At 41.0% G+C, this 20,587-nt stretch overlaps 1 protein-coding gene across 2 annotated transcripts; it reads left to right on the top strand.

The window, feature by feature from the left end:
* The first annotated feature begins 3 nt into the window (after positions 1 to 3).
* LOC116754742 (histone H2B type 2-F) lies at positions 4 to 12,291 on the top strand. Of its 2 annotated transcripts, XM_032633650.1 has the most exons (3): positions 31 to 1,229; positions 4,293 to 4,499; positions 6,711 to 12,291. In XM_032633650.1, the coding sequence occupies exons 1-2, from the start codon at positions 853 to 855 to the stop codon at positions 4,372 to 4,374; spliced, it is 459 nt and encodes a 152-aa protein (XP_032489541.1). In that variant the 5' UTR covers positions 31 to 852; the 3' UTR covers positions 4,375 to 4,499; positions 6,711 to 12,291. The 2 variants fall into 2 exon arrangements, with proteins under 2 accessions (XP_032489534.1, XP_032489541.1); XM_032633643.1 differs by lacking the exon at positions 4,293 to 4,499 and having other exon boundaries at positions 4 to 1,229.
* Positions 12,292 to 20,587: the final 8,296 nt, after the last annotated feature.

The following is a 20,587-nucleotide window of genomic DNA, read 5'->3' as shown; positions in this document are numbered from 1 at the left end:
CAAGGTCTGGGTCGTGTCGGTCGGTCAAGTACTGCTTTTATTTGCTGGCTTGATTTCTTAGTCCAGAGCGCCAACCTTGCTAAACTTTGCAAGAGGATAGAATATGTTCTACCAGTCGTTTGTAACGCGTTCCAAAGTGCTAGTACAAAACGTTAGCACAAATCTGAATACTGAAATTAAGTGACACTTTAGAAGGCCGTCAGTATAACTGTTGGGATGGCAATCTGGGTTTTCAGCCCGATTGTACAGTTACTAGAACTAGGCCGGATGTTAGATAAAATCCTCGGTCCCCAAGTAGTTACTCGGGATTTCAACTAAATGGGGTCAAGAGTCCCGAGATGTGTAAGAACCCATCTTCCTCGTTGCATAAGACAGGAGGCGCAAACCGCGAAAAAAAAAAAAAAGAAAATGTGGGCTGAGGTATTGTTGCAAAAACCGTAATCAAACAAACTTCCACAAAGTAGTACAGGAGTAAAATGATGCAAAAATGAGAAAGTTAACTTGTCTTTAGCTGGCACTTCAGATCTCCAAGTAAAAGTGAAAACCAGTTAACATCAAAAGACCACAAACAGGTGAAACTACTTTTTACATAATTTAGTGGTTAGTGTGAAATGGAACATTTTGATTGGTTAACAAGACATTTGTTCTAAGGGCCATTGAGGGAGCGCAAGCAGAACCTTATTTACATGGACTCCGCCCCTCTATGACGACACTGTTGGATATTAACCAATAAAAACGTAATACTGTGCTAGTCTTCATTTGCATACAGGCTCTATAAGTAGCGCGTAACCAACCTGCTTCGGTGTAGTCGGGATCACTTCTACTGGCGTGTGGGGATTCTCCTGTGTGAAGATGCCGGATCCAGCAAAATCTGCTCCTGCTCCTAAGAAGGGTTCCAAAAAGGCTGTCACGAAAGTGCAGAAGAAAGACGGTAAGAAGCGCAAGCGCAGCCGGAAGGAGAGCTATTCTGTTTATGTGTATAAAGTGCTGAAGCAGGTTCATCCAGACACCGGCATTTCTTCGAAGGCCATGGGCATCATGAACTCCTTCGTGAACGACATCTTCGAGCGTATCGCGGGCGAAGCGTCACGCCTGGCGCATTACAACAAGCGCTCGACTATCACGTCCCGGGAGATCCAGACGGCTGTGCGCCTGCTGTTGCCCGGCGAGCTAGCCAAGCACGCCGTGTCGGAAGGCACCAAGGCGGTCACCAAGTACACCAGTTCGAAGTAAGCGTGCAAGAGACGAACTAGAACATCAATTTTACCCCAAAGGCTCTTTTCAGAGCCACTTAAATTATCGGGGAAAGTGGCTGTAAACACTTGATAAAAGGTGGGTTTAGTTGTTGGTTGGGTGGGGTGGGCCCATGATCACGAGTGCTTTTGGACGTGGGGCTAGATTGGGACAGTGATTGAATAGTTGCCTTGTTAAAATCTAGGACCTCCCATGATCCAGTGGTGCCACCTGGTGGTATGGGTCATGTTGCTGGTAACAAGTGATTGGTCCTTAAGGTGGTTCCTACCTAGTCTTGAGTCCTCAGTGGGAGCTTAGGTACTGGAGGAGCGGGGCAGGGCTGTCTCTTATTAAACTATTAAACTAGTAAGCGAGTTGGGTTTTATTTTATTCTGGCGTACAGATAGCCCTATAGTTTCCCCAGTTGCCGCTTTTTCTTAATGTTTTAATCTGTTTTTAACATAAATCTCTAGGTGTCTGTCACAAACTTTCAACATCGCCAGATGCTTAATACGTTGGCCTACCTAGCCCCGTGACCCTTAACCAGATAGATTTCCCACCCCACCCCCTCCACCACACTCCCCATGGGATATTGGCAGTATCTGGAGACATTTTTGATTGTCATCACTTGGGGAGAGGGGCGCTACTGGCATCTAGTGGGTAGATGCCAGGGATGCTGCTAAACATCCTATAATGCCTAGGAGAGCCCCCACTACCAAGAATTATTTGGTGACTGATGTTGACTCTTGCGCCAAAGTTGAGAGACCCAGTGCCCAAAGACTTCCCTTCCTTCAGGATATTTTCCCTTCTGGGTTTAATCCTCATTTAGGTCAAACCTTTCCCCACTCCTACCCTGCTTTTGGTGAAAACTGAGCAGCACTTAACTTACTGTGCTTGTTTACACTCCTCCACAGGAAAATTATCTTCTCCAGGGCAAGGACCTTGTCTTGGTTCTGTAACTCCTGGTTATAAGGCCCACCTCCAAGCTTGCTAAACATACTTCCAGGTGCCTCTCCTGAAGTTCCCTGATAAGGTCCCGTTGGAGGTGGGGGACTGATGAGGTGGTTTTTAGTGTTCTCAGGTGTATATTTTTAGAATAGATTTTGGGGGCATGGTGTACAAAAGGGCAGTTAACATGTGGGATGAATTTCTAAGGCCCTCTCAGTTCAAACCTTGCATAACTCAAGACCAATCCCGAAAAAGGCTGGATATTCTACCAAATAAAATATACCCTTGAGGCAAAAGGAAAAGTCTTAGCTTCCAATTCACTTGACAGTCGAGTTTTGAAATTAAGCCATTCCTGGTTAAACTTGGGGGAATTTAAAATGAATTTTTAAAATGCTTAAAATGAATTTTATTCATTTGTAATGTAGGAGTTCGAATTTACATCTAATTAAAAGTTGCATAAAGTGGGCTGTATGTGATTTCTTTCTTTCACTGGGAAACTAAGATTCTCAGTGAGTCATCTTTCCCTAGAGACTATCAGACAAGAGACCAGGGAAAGATGACTCAAATGAGAATCTAAAATTTCTAGTTGAAAGAAAAGAAATCATTATACAACACATTTTATGGTAGGAAAAATCACTCTATAAGTGAGAATTTACATGTGCCAGACCCTGTGCTAGGTGATGGGGATATACAGGTGCTCTCCTTCCCAAGTCCATGAAGTGCACCTGGACTTTTATTTGCGACCACTATATCAAGTATCCTCTGGGAAGTTTTTTTTTAAGTTTTAGTTTTACCCAATTTTCACTGTAACATCTTTCAACTTTTTAATCATCTGATTTTTGTAAAATGGAATTCTTCATCGTTCCCTTTAAATTCTGTGACTAGGTGTCATTATTTCTGTACTCCTCATCCAGGTTGTAACATTTTCTTTTCACTTTAATATGTCTCTTTAAACTTAAAATTTTCACATAGACTATTTTTTAGGGTTTTTCATTATATTGGAAAGTTCTGGCTGTCCCACCCTCTTGCCCACAAAGCAATTTAAGTCACATTGTACTTGGCTCCCAGCATCTCAAACCTGCTGAAGCTTTCTTTGTTCACCATGATCCTAGCTTGAGAGAAATTTTATTTTCTTGTTCCCTGTGAGATTCATTTTCTTTTGCAGGGGGTATGACTATAGTAAAGCATGCGAATAAGCCTTTTCTCAGTCATCCCAAGTAAAATTTATCAGAAAATATTGTTGGCTTAACATGTCCCATATCCAACCGTACTTGACACTTCCACTGCTGTCTTCCCACTCCAAGCCACCATCACACCTCCCAGGTATTTGCAATGACTTTCTGACTGGTCTCTTTGCTTCCGCCTCTACCCTCACTCTATTTTCCACAAACCAGCTAGAGTAAACTTTCTGAAACCTCTAAGTCAGATCATGTCACTCCCACACCATCCTGCCCAACTGAAAATCCCCATATGGCTTCAGAGAGAAGGTCCACACTGATACAATGGCCCACATCCACCTCCTCTCTTACCACTCTCCCTTTTGTTTGTTCTGTTTCATCACACTTGTCTCCCTGCTCTACCTCGAATACACCAAGGCCCTCCTATCTCAGGGTCTTTGTGCTTGCCATTTCTCCTGGAAAAGCTTTTCCCCCAGATATTTATATGACTGGCTTCCTCATTTCTGAGGCTTCTGCTCAAAACTTCCATTACTCTTCAGTTCTTCCTTGACTTATGTAAGATAGCAAGCCCACCTCCCTCTCTCCCCCCATTTCTTGGTACTCCTTGTCCCCATACCTTGCTAAATTTTCTTTCGTGTATCATCTGAATACTAATGTATTTATTTACTTATTTGTTTATTACTGAATCAGAGACTGCTACTCGTAAAAGCTGTTCTTTTTCCTTACTTTAACCCCCTGCTTTATGGGTGCATGGCTTCTCAGTTAAAGGCTAATTTACCAGATTTTCTTGCATCTGGGTTTGTTCATAAGACAAAGTTCTGAGCCAATGAGATATGAATGGAAGTGATACATATTATTTCTAGTTTGTGTCCTAAAAAGGAATAGATATGTACTGCCCTTGCCTTTTTACACTCTCCTCTGGCTGGGTTACAGATACAATGGCAGGAACTATGGCCGCCACTCTGGGCCCAGAAACAGAAGCCATGTGATGAGAATAGCAGAACTGTTCTACTAACCCTGGACGTGAGAGATGAATAAACTTGTATTTTGTTTAAGCCAATTTTTTTTTAATATTTGGCACAATAATTTAGACTGTTCTCCAACCAATACGTTGTCTGACTCTCCTCCTACCTTCTCAGAGTAAGTCCTATGAAGGTAGGTACTTTGTTTTGTTCACTGCACTTTGCCCATCATCTTGAGCTGTACCTGGAATAGAGTGGGCACTCAGTAAATACTGATGGGATGAATAGATTGATGAGGGAAGGAGTGGTTGAGAGGGAGGGCAGTGGGATTGGATTTATGAGATGCAGAACTCTAAGAGTCGGCTTTAACAAAAAATGATTTTAAAAATCTTTTGCCCTCTGAATGGGGAACAGCACAATATGGAGTGAAGGTCTAGGTGAAGTTGCAGACACCATGGTCCACAAATCAGTTTAGAAGCTTCATAGTGTAAGTTGTTGGGTATTTAAGGATACTTACCTACACTAACTCAGAAGCAGTAAGAGAGTAAAGGAAAACTTTTGTTTCCTCTACTATTCTCAGTACTTCTGGCCACCAAGTATGTGGGTTTTCCACACCAAGCAATCCTGACATTAACTATGTGAAGTTAGTGCAGACCCCACAGGTTAAGGGCTCAGTCCAAAAAGATTGCCCCTCCACCCCCATACCAACTTCAGACGCCAATCACAAGTAGTGGGTCCCTAGGTTACACACACCTCTGTCAGTCTTGGCTACAGATGAGGAGTTCCCACAACCCCCTCCTCAGACTCAATAATTTGCTATAACAGCTTACAGAACTCAGGGAAACACTTACATTTACCAGTCTATTATAAAGGATATAGTAAAGGATACAGATGACCAGCCAGATGAAGATGTACATAGGGCAAGTGTCCTGAGTGCAGGAGCTTCTGTCCCCGTGTAACTGGGGTGTCCATGTGGCTTCCTGGCATGTGGATATGTTCACTGACCCAGAAGCTTTCTGAATCTCATAGTTTAGGGGTTTTTATGGAGGCTTCATCAAGTAGGCATGATGGATTATTAACTCAACTTCCAGTTCCTCTCTCTTCCCTGGAGGATGGGGGGTGTGGGTTAACAGCTTCAATCTTCTAATCATAGCCTGGCCTTTCTGGTGACCAGCCCCTGTCCTGAAGCTACCCAGGAGTCCACCAAGAGTCGTCTCATTAGAACAAAATATGCTTCTATTACCCTGGAAATTCCAAGGGATTTAGGAGCTCTATGTCAGGAATTGGGGTCAAAGACCAAATATTAGAACAAATGATGTTCTTAGCACCCCTATCACTCAGGGAATTACAAGAGTTTTAGGAGCTCTGTGTTAGAAACTGGGAGAAGAGATCAAACATACATTTATCATGTCACAGTCCAGCCCCTGGTCTCTGGCCATGGACCTCTTATAGCAAACCAATTATAAAAGTCAAAAGATACTGGCTGAAAGGCAGTGTACTATAGTAGTGATGGGCATTAGCTTTGAGTCCCAGCTAACCCACCTAAGAGCTATATGACCTTGGGAAAGTTTCTTTACTCTTCTGAACCTCAATTTCCTCATCTGTAAAATGAGAAAAATAATGGAACCTACCCTAAAGACTTGTGAAGATTAAATGAGATAATGTACTTAATGCACTTAGTACAGCAGCTGGAACGTGGCAAATACTCGATCAGTGTTTCTCCCATTATTGTGGCTGGGAAGGCACTTGCATGAGCACCCTTGTACCTCCAGAGCACATTTCCTTCCCAACAAGTTGTGCTTTAAGAGATTTCTAGTGATTTGAGAGTCAACTCCCTAAGCATCTTGCAGTAGAGCAGTAAGACCTTCTTTATCTTAAAAACATCCAAGAAGGCAATGCCACAATTTACTTGTTGGGCCTCTGACACTGTAGAATCTTTAAGTATCTGCTATGTGTCCCAAAAGGGAAAAAAATGAATTAAATAATAAAAGACCTTATTTCTAGTGTCTGTTACTAGTGCTCTGTAAAGACCAATATAATTTTTGGCAAATACCTTTAAAAAAATATATCAGATGATGTTTGCAATACCTCCCATCAATGTTTTCAGAAAAAATTGAAATACTTTCATCTCAATACTTCTTTCTGATTTCTGAGTTGAAAGCTCTGAATTTTGAGGATTTAACACAAGAGCAAGCCAAATGAATAGAAATGATGTAGGCATACTATCAGGTAGCACAGAGAAGGACACACCTTATAACCAAAAGGAGAATGTGCAGATATTTGGGAAATGTTTAATTAGAAATTCAAAAATGGGCTCGGTGGAGTCAGGTTGATGACTTCTGAGTTCTTCATTTCTGCTTGTTAATGTACTCCATGTTTTTCCTCTCAGTATTTTCAAGATGAAGCTCCTGTTCCTGTCACTATTCAGGGATGAAAGTTTCCCCAAGAATATAAGACTTTCTTACTCAAACTACAGTCCAAGGAGTGGTAAACAAGTAAGATGGCAGTCCCAAGACCTCAATATTTCTTTTCTTTGACCAAGAACTCATTACACAATAGATGAGATATTTCAGATGGTTCTGCTAAAAAGAAGCATAAGAATCTAGAGAGCATCACTATCAACCAATCCAAGGAACTTTGCTTTAGATGGCCAAAACCAGAAACAGAGAGCAAAGTAAGAGAACTCATAGAGCTTGTGCGGTTCTTTAGCATTTTGCCTTGAAGGATCCAAACCTGGATGCTGACGTATTGTCCCAAGGATGGTAAAGAGAAATTGGCTTGGGACTGGCTGAGTATTTTGAGAGAGAGAGAGATCGACAGATCAAGATCTCAGTTGATCTTGGGACTGAGGCAGCACAAGGCACCCAGAAGAAGGAATTCTTGTGGCAAAAAATGGAGGATGCATATTTGTGAAATGAAATAAGGAACAATTTATCTCTGTTGTTTTACATGATCAAAGGCAATAATTTTAAATTATCAGAAGGTGGGGGAAATCCATATCACTCTTTTGATATCAGTGTTTTTAACATTCAGGGGAACAGAAAATACCTAAAGATATCGGCTTTATTTTTTGTTGTTGTTGGCAATGATGTTTGAGCTTTGTGCAGGTCTTAGTTTCCAGTTAGTGGGATTATCATTTTGAAATGCATTGAAGGAAAACTCCTTAGGCCAAGAGGGAATGTGAAACAGAGTTCAGACACACCACAGATATAACCCTGGACAAAGGCTGTTCAGTATTCTTAATAAAATTCCCAATCCTAGGGATGGGCCTTAAACTACTTGAATTTCTCTCTGGAGATGTATATTTCCTATAGTTTGGCATGTCTACTTACTCAAGACCCCTATTATAACATGTAGAATAAGCAGGAGAAAGGCATACTGATTAACTTGTATATGCATCAACCATAAGATTACTTCCAGTGAGGGAGCATATCCTTGTTTTCGTAGGCTTCTTCCTTCTCCTCCCTGCTGCAATATGAAAATCGAATAAGAATGATTTTGCTTATATGAGCTTCTTTGTAGGCAACTTTTCCTGTGATGTCTTTTTAAGTATTTGAATTTTGATTTTCACAATTTTTTCACATTAATATCAAGGAACTGGGCAACAGAAATTATTATTATTATTAAATTTTATTTATTTATTTATTTTGGCTGTGCCAGGTCTTAGTTGCAGCATAGGGGATCTTGTTTTTTTTCAGTTGCCACATGCAGGCTTCTTAGTTGCAGTATGCGGACTTCTTAGTTGTGGCATGCATGCGGGATCTAGTTCCCCAACCAGGGATCGAACCCGGGCCGCCTGCTTTGGGAGCGTGGAGTCTTACCCACTGGACCACCAGGGAAGTCCCCAGAAATTATTCTTAAGCGAATTTTTTTTCAGAAACAGCAAGTATGCATAGAGAACACAATTTTAGGATTAGCAGGAAAGTTAACCAAGGTAGAATTGGAATTTCAATTCCTAGCCTAGGGGGAAAAAAAGGAAGGAATCTTTTCATTTGTCTAAGGGAATTTCATTGTATTTATGATTGTGGGATGTGTTTAGGCAGGAAGGGGCATAATAGATAAATCTTTCTGGATTAGCAAAGGCAAATCATTTATAATGGGAAATAGCAAAGTCCCAACGATTATAAGAGTAAAACAAAACAACTCTGACTATTCTTCCTGACAGGAGAAAACAGTAATATATATGTACATGAATTACAAGCATGACTGAGTCTTCTAGATTGAGTTGGTGGATAACCATGTAGCAGGGCCCCACAACAGCACAGAGGTGTCAAAGTAAATACATAATCTGGCAGTGTAGAAGGATGACGTGTTCTTAAAATCTTCTGAGTATGCCACTGTATTAGTAAAGAGCGCAGGCTCATAAAACAGATCACCTGGTTTGTAACCCAGCCCTGCTCTTTATCAGTAGTGTGACTAGGGCAAGTTTTTGGACCTTCTATGCTTTTGCCTCATCTTTTTTTTTTTTTTTTTTTTTTTGTTGGGGGATGCCACGCAGCATGGCTTGTGGGATCTTAGTTCCCCCACCAGGAATTGAACCTGGGCCCTGGCAGTGAAAGCGCTGAGTCCTAACCACTGGACCGCCAGGGAATTCCCTAGTTTCTCATCTTTAAATTGAGATTAATAGTAATGCTTACTTTATAATGTGTTTTTGAAAGGTGAATGAGTAAATACATATAAAAATTCTTAGACTGATGCTTGACACAACATTTCAATAACTGTTAGTTGCCGTTGATAGTAGGGAACTCCTGTTGAGTGCTATGTAAGTTTTTGATCTCTAATGTACAGTGAAATATCTACTAATTCAAGATAGTGTCCCAAACATATGTTGCATTCTTCCCATTTTGCACCCCACATTCCTTAAATGATAGAAAACTGACAAAAAAGATGGCAAATGGGTTAAGAGTGAAGAGAGCAAGAACAGTAAACATCTTGGAAATTTAAAATTTGGTTACTGACACAAAAATTCAACAGTAGGACTGAGTCCAGAATAGAATCAATACAGCTGGGAGAAAATAGGGGAGCTGAAAGATGAAGCCTAGAAATTCCCCCACAATGCCATATAAAAAGATATAAAGATAGAAAATATGAAAAAAAGTTAAATGACATGGACGATAGATTCAGATGTTCCAAAATTCACCCAATAGGAGTTTAGAAGGAGAGAATAGAAATAATGTAAAAGATAAAATACAGGTCTACAAATAAGGTTTGCTGATTGTACACTGCACAGCTTCGGGAGCACCATTTAAATTATAATCTTTGTGAATGGTATCCCCTGCAGTTGTGCAGTGCACAACCCAAGTGTCATACATGGTGGTGCTGAGGAAATAAAGAAAAGGAGACTTTCACAGAATATATATCTTCAGACTGCAAGGTCCCATTAAATGCAGAGCATATAGATATGAATTAAAAGTATCTTTACCTAGAGACATGGCAATAAAATTTCAAAACACAAGAGTTAAGGAGACAATTCTAGAAACACCCAGAGAAAATTCTTACAAAGAAACAAATCAAATTATGTCAGACTTTTCATTTGGACAACACTGGATATAAGAAGACAATCGGTATTTTTTTAAATCTAGGGAAAATAATTTTGAAACTAAATTTCTATATCCAGCCAAACTATCATCTAAGTGTGGGTGACTTTTCAGGCCCTCCCTGAAAGAACTTCTGGAGTTGTATTCCTGCAAGAACCAGAAAAAATTCTAAGGGGAAGATGTGCGATATCAGAAGGGGGCCATGTGCCCAGTAAAATATATTGCTAAGTCTAAATAAGTTTAGATTCTAGAAAAATTTCTTTAAGGCTTAGAATACTTGGTATTTATTCATCCACCTAATTTCATAATTAAATAAATTTATTGAGAAATTAGAAATCAGGTGATAGGAGAGAGATGAAATAAATGAAGCAGAAAAGGTTCAAATAACAAAGAAATATAATACATATACCAAGTTACCTGAAATACAAATTTTAAAAGAAATGTGCTATAAATGATAGATACAAAGTACTGTGAGGTTAGAGATACAGGTGACATTGTTCGTGATATCCTGGGTCATACAAGAAGCATTAATTTATTGTATCCATCATGTCTGTATTGAAATCCCCCTCTGTTTTGATTACTGATTCAAGTTTGGATTTTAAGAGTTTTGTTTAGGTAACTGTGATTACAGAGTTTTTTTTACATGTATGGTTTCTGCTCCACATTTTGTCTACTATTTTGAAGAAACAAGAGCTCAAAACTGTTAGTGATTTCAAATATATACGTCTTTTGGTGTAGATCCTAAAAAATTGAAAAGAAAATCTGGACTTCAAATTCCAGATGATACTGACATGGCGAGAATGAAGAGAAATAAAATAAGCTAACTAATATTTGTTATATTTAGGAGGAGGATATAGATATTATTCTAGAAGTTGTTAGAAAAGTGTAAGTTTAAATATATATGTATATACAAAATGTATATGTATAAAAGCTGACTATAAAGCACTAGAAGAGGGATATTTCATATTCAGAAAAGCAGAAATCCATTAAGAAGTGATGAAGAATTATTTGCACTTGAAAGGCGATTGTAGGAAGAAAAATTCCAGTTGAACTAATATGAAACCCATTTGCTAATTGTGGGAGGGGAAATAAAGCTTTTAAATTGTACAATGTAAAAAAAATTGTTTGCACCTAACACAGGTACACACACATGCATAGACTCACACGCGTGTGCATACAACAAAGATTTTTAATAAGTCAACAATCATAGTGGTGATTATGTTAACACAGACACATCTTTCTCAAGAATTAAAAGACCAAGTCGACTAAAACTTGTTTGAAGATATAGAGGATTTGAAGAACATAGTTAACAAAAGTAATCATAAGTATAGATTATACCTACACCATCTTGTATCCAAAATGGAAAAAGTACATTATACTGAAATTCACATGCAATACTGATTCAAAACTGACCATGTGTGAGATGACAAATGAAAACTCAACAAGTGTTGAATAAGCTGAAACCATACAAGATATATTTACTAATCATAATGCAATGAAATAACTAAAAATACTCTCCTTGATCTATACTGTTAGGGAAAAGCACATGGTTAAAGAAGATATCAAAATAAAAATTATATAGTATTTAGAAATAAACAAAGTGAGCACTATATATTAAAACCTATATGAAGAGGTCAGAGGACTTCTTCATAGCTTTAAATGCATTTATGAGAAAATAAGAACTATTAAAAATAATGAATTAAGCTTTATATTTAAAAGCTAATAAAGGAACAATAAAACCTGAGGAAAGTAGAAGGAATAAATTAGGATAGAAATCATTGGAATAGATCATACTTCCCCACTCTCCCCAAAACAGAATTAATCAGTAAAACCAAAATCTGGCTCTTTGAAAGAAAATTTAAAAGTTAATCCTTTGGTAAATTTAATATTGAAAGAAAAAGTACACAAATAACATCAGCAAAATTAGATATTGAAGTATTAAAATGGTATGTATATTTTGATACAGATATTTACAAATGTAGACAACTCATTTTTCAATACAAATGATCAAAGTTGCCTTAAGAAGAGTAGAATACCTGAATAAAAAATTAGCTATAGGAGGAACTGAAAAGATAGGCAAAGATCTACCCTTAAAAACAGCACCAGGCCCAGACAGTTTTACCAGACACTGGGGGAAGAGACAAAACTTATTATATAAATTGATCATGACAATGGAAAAATATTAAAAGCCACCTACTAATATTATGGGGCAATGAGAGCAACAAATATTATTAAGATTAAGAGAAATAACCCCTGCAAGGCAAATGAAAGAGTATTTGGTACATAAAAATAATCCATAAAAGTTAGATGTTATGAGCCAGAATATAGATTTCAAAGTAGAAAGAGAGGTAATTGGGATAAGAAACTGCAATACAAGGAGTTATTAAGTGTAAGGTTAAGATTTGACTAGTTTATTGTGCCCAAAGCCTGTGAAATTTCAAGAAATTATTTCTTTAAAGTTAGAAAATATTATTTTCTAAAATAAATATGATACTTCAAGGCTTTTTTCCTGCCCATGCAGAAGTCATCCTCAAAGTTACAGCCAGACTCCAGATGATTGCTGTTTCACTGGAGATCATGCCATTGCTTCCTCAAAATTAAATTGTCTTTTCAGAGAACACCATATTTGGGGAATTTATTTCTCCAGGATGTGTAAACCAATTATTTCTAGCCTTTCTTAGAGATTTTCTATCTCCGTTTAACTCACATACCGTGTTTTGGCATCTTTCCCTTCCACACATGCTCCTTCTCCACAATTTATTCTTTCGTATCCTAAGCCAAAGGGTTAAAGAATAATACGTGCTTAGTGTGACAAGAAGCTGAAAGGGGAAGGCAGGAAGATGAACTTCTTACCCTTTTGGGATTTTGACCCCATATTTAGAAACAAACAAAGATATGAGGAATAAAGGGCAGCAAACAATTTTATTGGCTCCAATTTTACTGCCAGTGTGCATTAACAAAGAAGTCTATACCTAAAAGACCTTATGGGGCTCCAGATTTTCAGCTTACTAGCATTTTCTTTTTGACATCCTGCTTTCCATTGCTAACCTTAATATATAGCTCTCTTAGGTAGGGTCTTTCATTTTTTATACTATTATCGCTGTGAGACCTTTTTCTGTTTTTTATTTGTACTTTCCACTTAGATTGTCTCTCTAGTCCCACGGCTCTGAATACCACGTATATATGATGATTCTCAAAAGTTTATCTCTAGTTCAGGATCCTTCCTTGAGCTCCACACATGTATCCATTGCTTTCCCAACAGTTACACTTAAATGTCAAATAGGAATCTTAAGATGTTCAATACAAAATTTTGCTTCTTGCTACTCCTGTCTCCCCTGCTCCACCAATTTGCTCCTGCTGTTTCCCAGCTCAGTCTATGGAGTTAGTTTATTGCTCAGGCCCCAAATCTAGGATTTGTACCTGATTCCTCTCTTCCCCAGATTCCCTACATGTAATCAATCAGCAAGCTTTTTTTTTTTTTTTTTTTTGCACTTCCTACAAAGTACATTCCAAATACCACCACTTAACACCTCTACTGCTAGTCCAAGCTACGGTTATCTCTCTCCTGAATTCCTAACTTTTTCTTGCTTCCACTGTTGTCCCCTTACTACCCCTGAGGGTCTGTCTCCAACTAACTCTGGTGGCAGTGAGGACTGCCAGACACCTTCCAGCCAGCTATGCCTCCAGTGTCTAATTCTTAGACTTGGAATTACAGGATAGGTCTGGCTATCTTTGGCTTCTTGGGGGAAAATTTCTAAATCCAGAGGGCACTGGTTTTTCTCCCGGCTGAGTTTGGGAGCCAGGAAAGACCCAGAATGGAACCAACTCTTCCTGTTTTACCCAAAACCAGTCGATCCACTTTGGTGATTCCTTCTCAGGCTAGGAAACTTCTGAGTGTTCTGAAATGGGCCTGGACTCTTGTAGAAGCCCCTGTGGTCCCCAAATGAGTTTAGGGCTCATCCTACAGAGCCTGGAAGGTGAGAAACGACCACTCTCCTCACACCCAGTTGCCTGTTCAGCTCCGTAACTGTCTACTCTGGAGAGTTGTGCTTAGGTCTGGAACAGACCTGGGGATTACAGGATGGGCCCAGGAGCTTCTCAGATGAAGCTCTAAACTTCTAAGATGAAGCCTCGATAGGTCCAACAGGCCCTGGGTGTTGTCCCTGCTGAGTCTGAGGGCGAAGGAAGAAAAACCCCACCTTTCTCCTCTCTCCCAGCCAGCTGCATCAATCCCCTCTGGGCCCTTGTTCTCAGTCCTGGAAACTTGTCTTCCGGGATAGGACAGGGCTTGGACCCTTGAGGGAGAAGCTCCATAGTTCCCGAATGCATTTCAGAGCAGCCCGTGAAGAGCCTGGGGGCTCCCTGCCCACAGGCCTGCAGGTTCTGCCGGCCCGGGGTCCCTTCCTGGCTCTTGATGGTGGTGGAACCAGCAAGGAATTCATCAGGGCTTGACTGGACAGCCGTCTCGTACTCTCCACCTGCTCCCTCCCTGCTGCTACCACCGCCTCCAGCCGCCTTTATTCTTGAGGTCTCGCCCAGACAGCCAGCGACCCTCCCCTTCCGGTGGCCCCCTTAACCAGGCCTCCGCGGAGGCCAACGCCAGCCGCAAACTCCCGCGCGCCCCGCGCCTCCCGGCAGCACCTGCGCTAGGCGGCAGCCAAGGCTGCAACCGCAACAGGCGCCCGTGGGGTGGCGCCGCCGCCAGGTCCGTGAGCAGGATCGAGCCCTCCCTCCATCCCCCCTGACCTACGAAGGGGTTTTTCAGCTGCGCGGTTCCGCTGCAGGTGCCCACCCAGCTCATTCGGGAGTCGGGTTCTCACACCTGCCGGCCCCAAGCAAACAGTTACGTCGGATATGAAGGTGCAGCCCCTGAGTTGGGTGCTTTTTTGGGTACCGGGGCAAATCTGACACTCACAACCCCTTTCTCTCCTCTACCCGCCCGCCGCCTCTGCCGCCGACCTGACCAGAGCTAATTTCTTGCCCCTGCCGGCTCTGAGAAAGCAAGTATTTCTCACGGGGCTTTGGGGGGAGGTTGCAGAAAGCGTGCACCCGGCCAGCTTCCGCGCCACTGGGCCCGCGCGCACTGGCGGTTGCAGCTTCTGTGGAGAGCTAAGGTCGCAATGTGCACAGGAGACCACAGGGTGGCGCCAGCGGCCTTCCGTGAGATACGCACAACGCCGCCGCCGCGACGGATCCGAGAGCTACCGCCGTGGTCTGTCCATCCGGGAGCCCGGTTCTAGCCAGTAAGTGTGGAGCTAAAAAAGTGTATTAATGGCCGTTGGTAAGTAGCTGATTTACAATAGAATCTACTAACACGTCCCAGTTAGGAAGAGAAATGACTGATGAGTGATAACAAGCAGATTTGCCACCAAGTAAAAATATAAATATGGATTTACGCTATCTAGTACCTCCCTTTTTTTTTTTGGCAAAAGTTAATGAAACAATCCCTTCTAAATTGTTACAGAAAATGGAAAACACCAATTTACCTTCAATACATTCCTTTTACTTGAAGATATAATGTTGATCTGTTAGAAGTAAAAGGGCTTTTCAGGTTTTTTTGAAATCATGCAGACTGTTCAGCTGAGAAAGACTGAGTCACGGATGAATGAGATCACCCTCTTTACTGAGGATGGTGATAATGCAGGAAGACTGCTCTTTGAAGTTAGGTGATATTTCCCAGCATGCTTTTTGCATATCACTCTTTGTGATGGCATTTATGCTGTTCTCACAATATTTCCAGCTTCTTGCCTTAGCTTACTTTAGGATTTTACATCCTCTTTGTGTTTGGGTGGAGCTATGTAACCACTTCTGACCAGTGAGTTGGAAGTGGGAGTGTTGCGTGTCACTTCTGGGCTGGAGCATTTAATTTCTGGTTTGAGATGCTCCAGAACTCTTTTTCACTCTGGCACAACAACTGGCCTTCTTCCTCCCTCTCAGTTGACCCTAGTGTAATATAAACAACAAAACTTTGTTGGTGTAAGGTGCTGAGATTTTGGAGTTGTTTGAGCCTTAACACACCCTAGCCTATTCTTATACAGCCTAATTTATAGATGAATAGACCAGGTATAGAGCTGTGCATGTTTGTTATCCTAGATAAGGTGCAGTTGTTATCAGTATTTCTTACTTACAATTTCTTTGCCTTGCTCTCAGAAGACTTGCACCTCAGAGCCAAGCATCTTTTTTTTTTTTTTAAATAACAGAGCAAGAGGCAAGGTCTTTAAGTAAAAATTGTCATGAAATTTGCCCTACCTCTCTACAGTATACTAGGACTCAGAACATCTCAACATGGGCTAACATATCCACTTCTAATACCTGACTTTGCCCCTAACACCCATAAGTATAAAATAGAGAAAGACACAAAAACTTACCTCTGGTTTATAGTTCCTTTGTCTCTTTGGTACACTCAGATTTTTTTTTTATCCCCAGGGTAGTGTATCATGATTTGGGATGGGTGAGAGATATGCCTTTCTTTTGTAAACTGGGAGAAGGGTGAGTGGGAAAGAGGAGGTGGAAAAGGTGAACCAGCTTCAAGCATTTACAACAGGCATGTTCTTAGGCTGCACAATGTCATGAAAGAGTGCTTATGGAAGTTGACGTTTGGCGGTTGATTCCCTTAAACTATCATTGCCAATGTACCTGTTAGAACATCTTTATATATCCCTGTGGGTTCATACACTCTTGGGGGACACCTATGTTGGTGAGTAAAGCAATGCATATGTGTGACAATAGGGAGTGGTGGTGACTGTAGAATAAAATGCTGTATGGTGCTTGTTTCACCAGTGTTGAATAAAATCTTATTGACCCATTTCTTGATTCTACAAATAAAATTATCAGGTTTGCATTTTGCTTCTAGTGTTAACTAGTGAAATTGCAAACCCTGACCTTAAAATGCAAGCCTTCATAATTCATAAAAGTACAATTAGAAACAATTGAAGATGTTCCCTCTCCCTTACAGACAGAAGGAGAGAGAACATTTTGCATCATAAACCAGCTCAAAAAATCTGATTTGATAAGGTTTTAAACCAAAAACATTCACAGGAATATCAAGCTTATTGTCCTGTGCACAGTGGAGCCGTGGTGCATATTTTCTAATGTTAACAACTTGTTTTGTTCTCTGTTAAAATAAATGTGTCCCTAGAAGTATTATTTGAACAGTCTTATAAGACTCCAAAGACTTTATAAATTGTTGCAGTGGCATACAAAATGCTCAGGTTGGACTTTCTGGAAGCAGAGACTGAGATAGAGTTTAGGGTACAAGATGATTATTAGGGATGAACCCTTGTGAAAGGAAGAATGAGGACATAGGATTGGGCAGAGGAAGAAATCAGACTGCAATGAAGGCCTGACAGCCTTGATCGACCTGCTGAGGAGCTCTGGAGCAAATACTACTCCTGATAAGTTATTTGAAAAAGGCAAGGTGCAATGGTGTGTATATTATGCTAACATTTGTGTACAAAGGGAGAGAGAGGGAAGGATGTCTCCCTTTATTTGCCTATAAAAGCATAAAAGTCTCTGAGATGACAGAAAACAACCAATAGTAATTATCTTTTGGAAAGGACATTAGAAGGTGCTATAGACTGAATATTTGTGTTTCCTCCCAAATTCATATGTTGGAATCTAGTTCCCAAAGTGATGGTATTAGGAGGTGGGGCCGTTGGTGAGTGTTGAGTCATGAAGGTGGAGCTCTCATGAGTGGTATTAGTGCCCTTATAGAAGAGACCCCAGACAGCAACCTCACCCTCTGCATGTGAGGACACAAAAAGAAGATAGTCATCTATAGATCAGGAATTGAGCTCTTACCAGACACCAAATCTGTAGGCACCTTGATCTTGGACTTTCCAGCCTCCAGATCTGTGAGAAATAAATTTCTGTTGTGTCCAAGTGACCCAGCCTGTGGTATTATTTTATAGCAGCCCAAACAGACTAAGACAGAGGGCTAGGAGTCCAAGATGGAAGGAGATTTTTAACTGTATATGTTTTTTGTACATTTTGGATTTGACCATATATTCAAAAAGAAAAACAAAAACATTCTTAAAAATACATAATGGGATGTTAAATGTTCAATAAATGTTCTCAGCTATTCTGAAAAGAGCATTGTGTTAAAAAAAAATGTAAGAACTTCAGGATGGCTGCACATAAATCACTTCATATAATCCCCATAATAACCTACCCCCCAGGATAGGAATATGAAGTCCATTTTATGGATGAGGAGACAGAAGGCATGGAGGCTTACTTTCTATGGCACAAAGCAATCAGGCAGCAGAGGCAGGTTTCAACACAAGTCTGTCTGGCTCCAACCCACCCTCCACTTATTACTAATAATTATAGTTAACAGAAGTGGGGCACTTACTATGTGCCAGGCACACTGCTAAGTATTTACTCATTTATAGCCACAATATTCCTAGGAGGCAGGTATTCCTTTTGAGTCCATTTTCCAGATGAGAACTGAGGTTTGGAAAGGTTGGTGACATGTCCAAGATCACATAGCTAATGAGCGGCAGAGAAAATATGATTCACTCCCCAAGCCTGTGCTCTTAACCCCTGTGATATGTAGCCAAACTGTCTCTCCGAATGTCCAGTCCCCCTCCACCCTGCTCCCCTTGCTGCAGGCACACTGGTGGTTTTCAATTCCCATCCCAGACCAAGCCCCTCCCCGCCTCCCAGCCTCTGCATGTGCTTTTCCCTCCACCCAGAAAGCTTCCTCCTGGTCCCTCCATTATTTGCAACCCTAGTTCCTCTTCTTCCTCTAGGTCTGAGTTCCAATGTCCCCTCTTCAGTGTAGTCTTCCCTGACTTTCTACTTCGATTCTTCTCTCACTCAGATCCTTGTTTTTCCCATCAAGGCACTCATTACAACTTAACAAAAATGTTATGTTAGTTTCATTTTACTTGTATTTTATTTGCCTTTCCCACTAGAATGAAAGGCTCATGAGGGCAGAAATTTGTCTGTCTTGGTCCCTGACATATCTCCAGTAGCCAGAAGATTCCAGGTATTAATAGGTGCTCTGTAAGTATTTAATAGATTATAATCATTAGAATTTGCAGCTCACCAATAGAAGAAAGCAGATGGTTTCCAACCCCAAGCTAAGAGTTCTCTTGTGTTAAAAAAAAAAAAAAAAAAAAAAAGGTTTCAGCTTCTGCTGCTCCAAGAGGTAAGTTAGCACAGCAAGCACAGCGTCGATGGAGTCCTCCCAGTGCCCTAGAAGGAAGTCTGCTCAAAGGTGTTCACCCACAAATCCCACACCAGGGACCTTGGGCCACAGAACAGCCCTGCTTGGCCTCCTTAAAGCTTCTTCTCTGCAGGGAGGGATCACACAGAATCTGATCTGCTGCCCAGAAGCTGCTGCATACCAGGGCTGAGCTGGATGCCTCATGGTCATGAGCCAGTTCATTCTTTGCCATCACCCCAGATGACAGGCGTCTATCCCTATTTTACCCATTAGGAGACTCAGGTTCACAGTGGTGAGATGGCTTTTCCAGAGCCACGCAGCTGGTAAGTGGGAGAGTCACTCACTCCCCCTTTAACATTCTTCAGTGGCTCCTTGTCACCTTCAGAAATGAACTCCAAATTCTTTAGCACGTAACAGAGCAGGACCCTATAGAACTTTCCTGGGACAGACCCTTCACCACCTTGTCCTCTGCCTGCCTCCTTTTTGTAGAAAAGCTGTAGTCTCCCAGGCCGCCCCTGAGTCACAAAAGCCTGGCTCAAGAGTTAAGGACTGAAAGGATGTGAACATGTAGTGGCAAAAATAGCAGTTGGGCCAGGAGAACTGATAAGAATTTAAACAGTAAATTGGCCATATGGCAGTCACAGAATCTTTAGTTCTTATCTGAAGTATATAGATAACAGTATCTGATGCACATTTCCTGAGTTGTTTTACAGATGCTAAAACCCCTACCAAATGGAAGAAGTTAACTACTTGATGACCATGAGCACTGTAGCCCCCAGAGCTACCGGAGCCTGAGGATTGATAATATTAACCCCTGTGACACCACCCTGTTACCTCACCATCAACCAATCAGAGAATTGTGCAAGAGCTGATCACATACCCTGAGACTCCCCTCCCTCCCGTTGCCTTTAAAAATGTCTCCCTGAAACCCATAGGGGAGTTAAGGTTTTTTGAGCATTAGCTGTCCCAGACTCTTTGTCTGGTGCCTTACAATAAATGGTGCACCTTCCTTCACCACAACCCAGTGTCAGTAGATTGGCTTTGTGCGGGTGAGCGGACTCATTTGGTTTGATAAGAGTAAATGTTGCATTAATCTTCTTCTGACTTTTCAGAGGGTAAGCACAGCCTTATTGTAGTCAAAAGGGACATAGGGAGACTTTTCTTTTTACAACTATAATTTAAGATATTACATTAGAACTCAATAAAGACCCTGTTTAAGTCACAGCATTTCAGATTGGATCCTCTGGCCTTCTCACCTGACTCCATGAAGATGGCATAATATAGATACAATGCATGGTTTATGTCAAGGTTTTCTGTTGAACACTATTCTGGAAGGAGAAGAGCTATGTTTGTGCCCACTGCTGAGCCACAAAGGCTTGAATGGAATCTCTTAGGAGCAGCATAAGTAAGAGGATGACAACTACTAACTCAGGGAGGATTGAGATGGTTCTTAAGTTACAACCATATACTTTCCCTTTCCACTACTCACTTCTAGATCCAAGTCTTGGTTCTTTTGATCTTAGAGACATCACTGCCCCAAACGTGGCCCAGTCTTCAGTT

Source organism: Phocoena sinus, chromosome 1, assembly GCF_008692025.1.
Source record: "Phocoena sinus isolate mPhoSin1 chromosome 1, mPhoSin1.pri, whole genome shotgun sequence".
NCBI lineage: Eukaryota > Metazoa > Chordata > Mammalia > Artiodactyla > Phocoenidae > Phocoena > Phocoena sinus.
The sequence above is the reverse complement of the archived record's forward strand: the minus strand, read 5'-3'. Positions and strand labels throughout refer to the sequence as shown.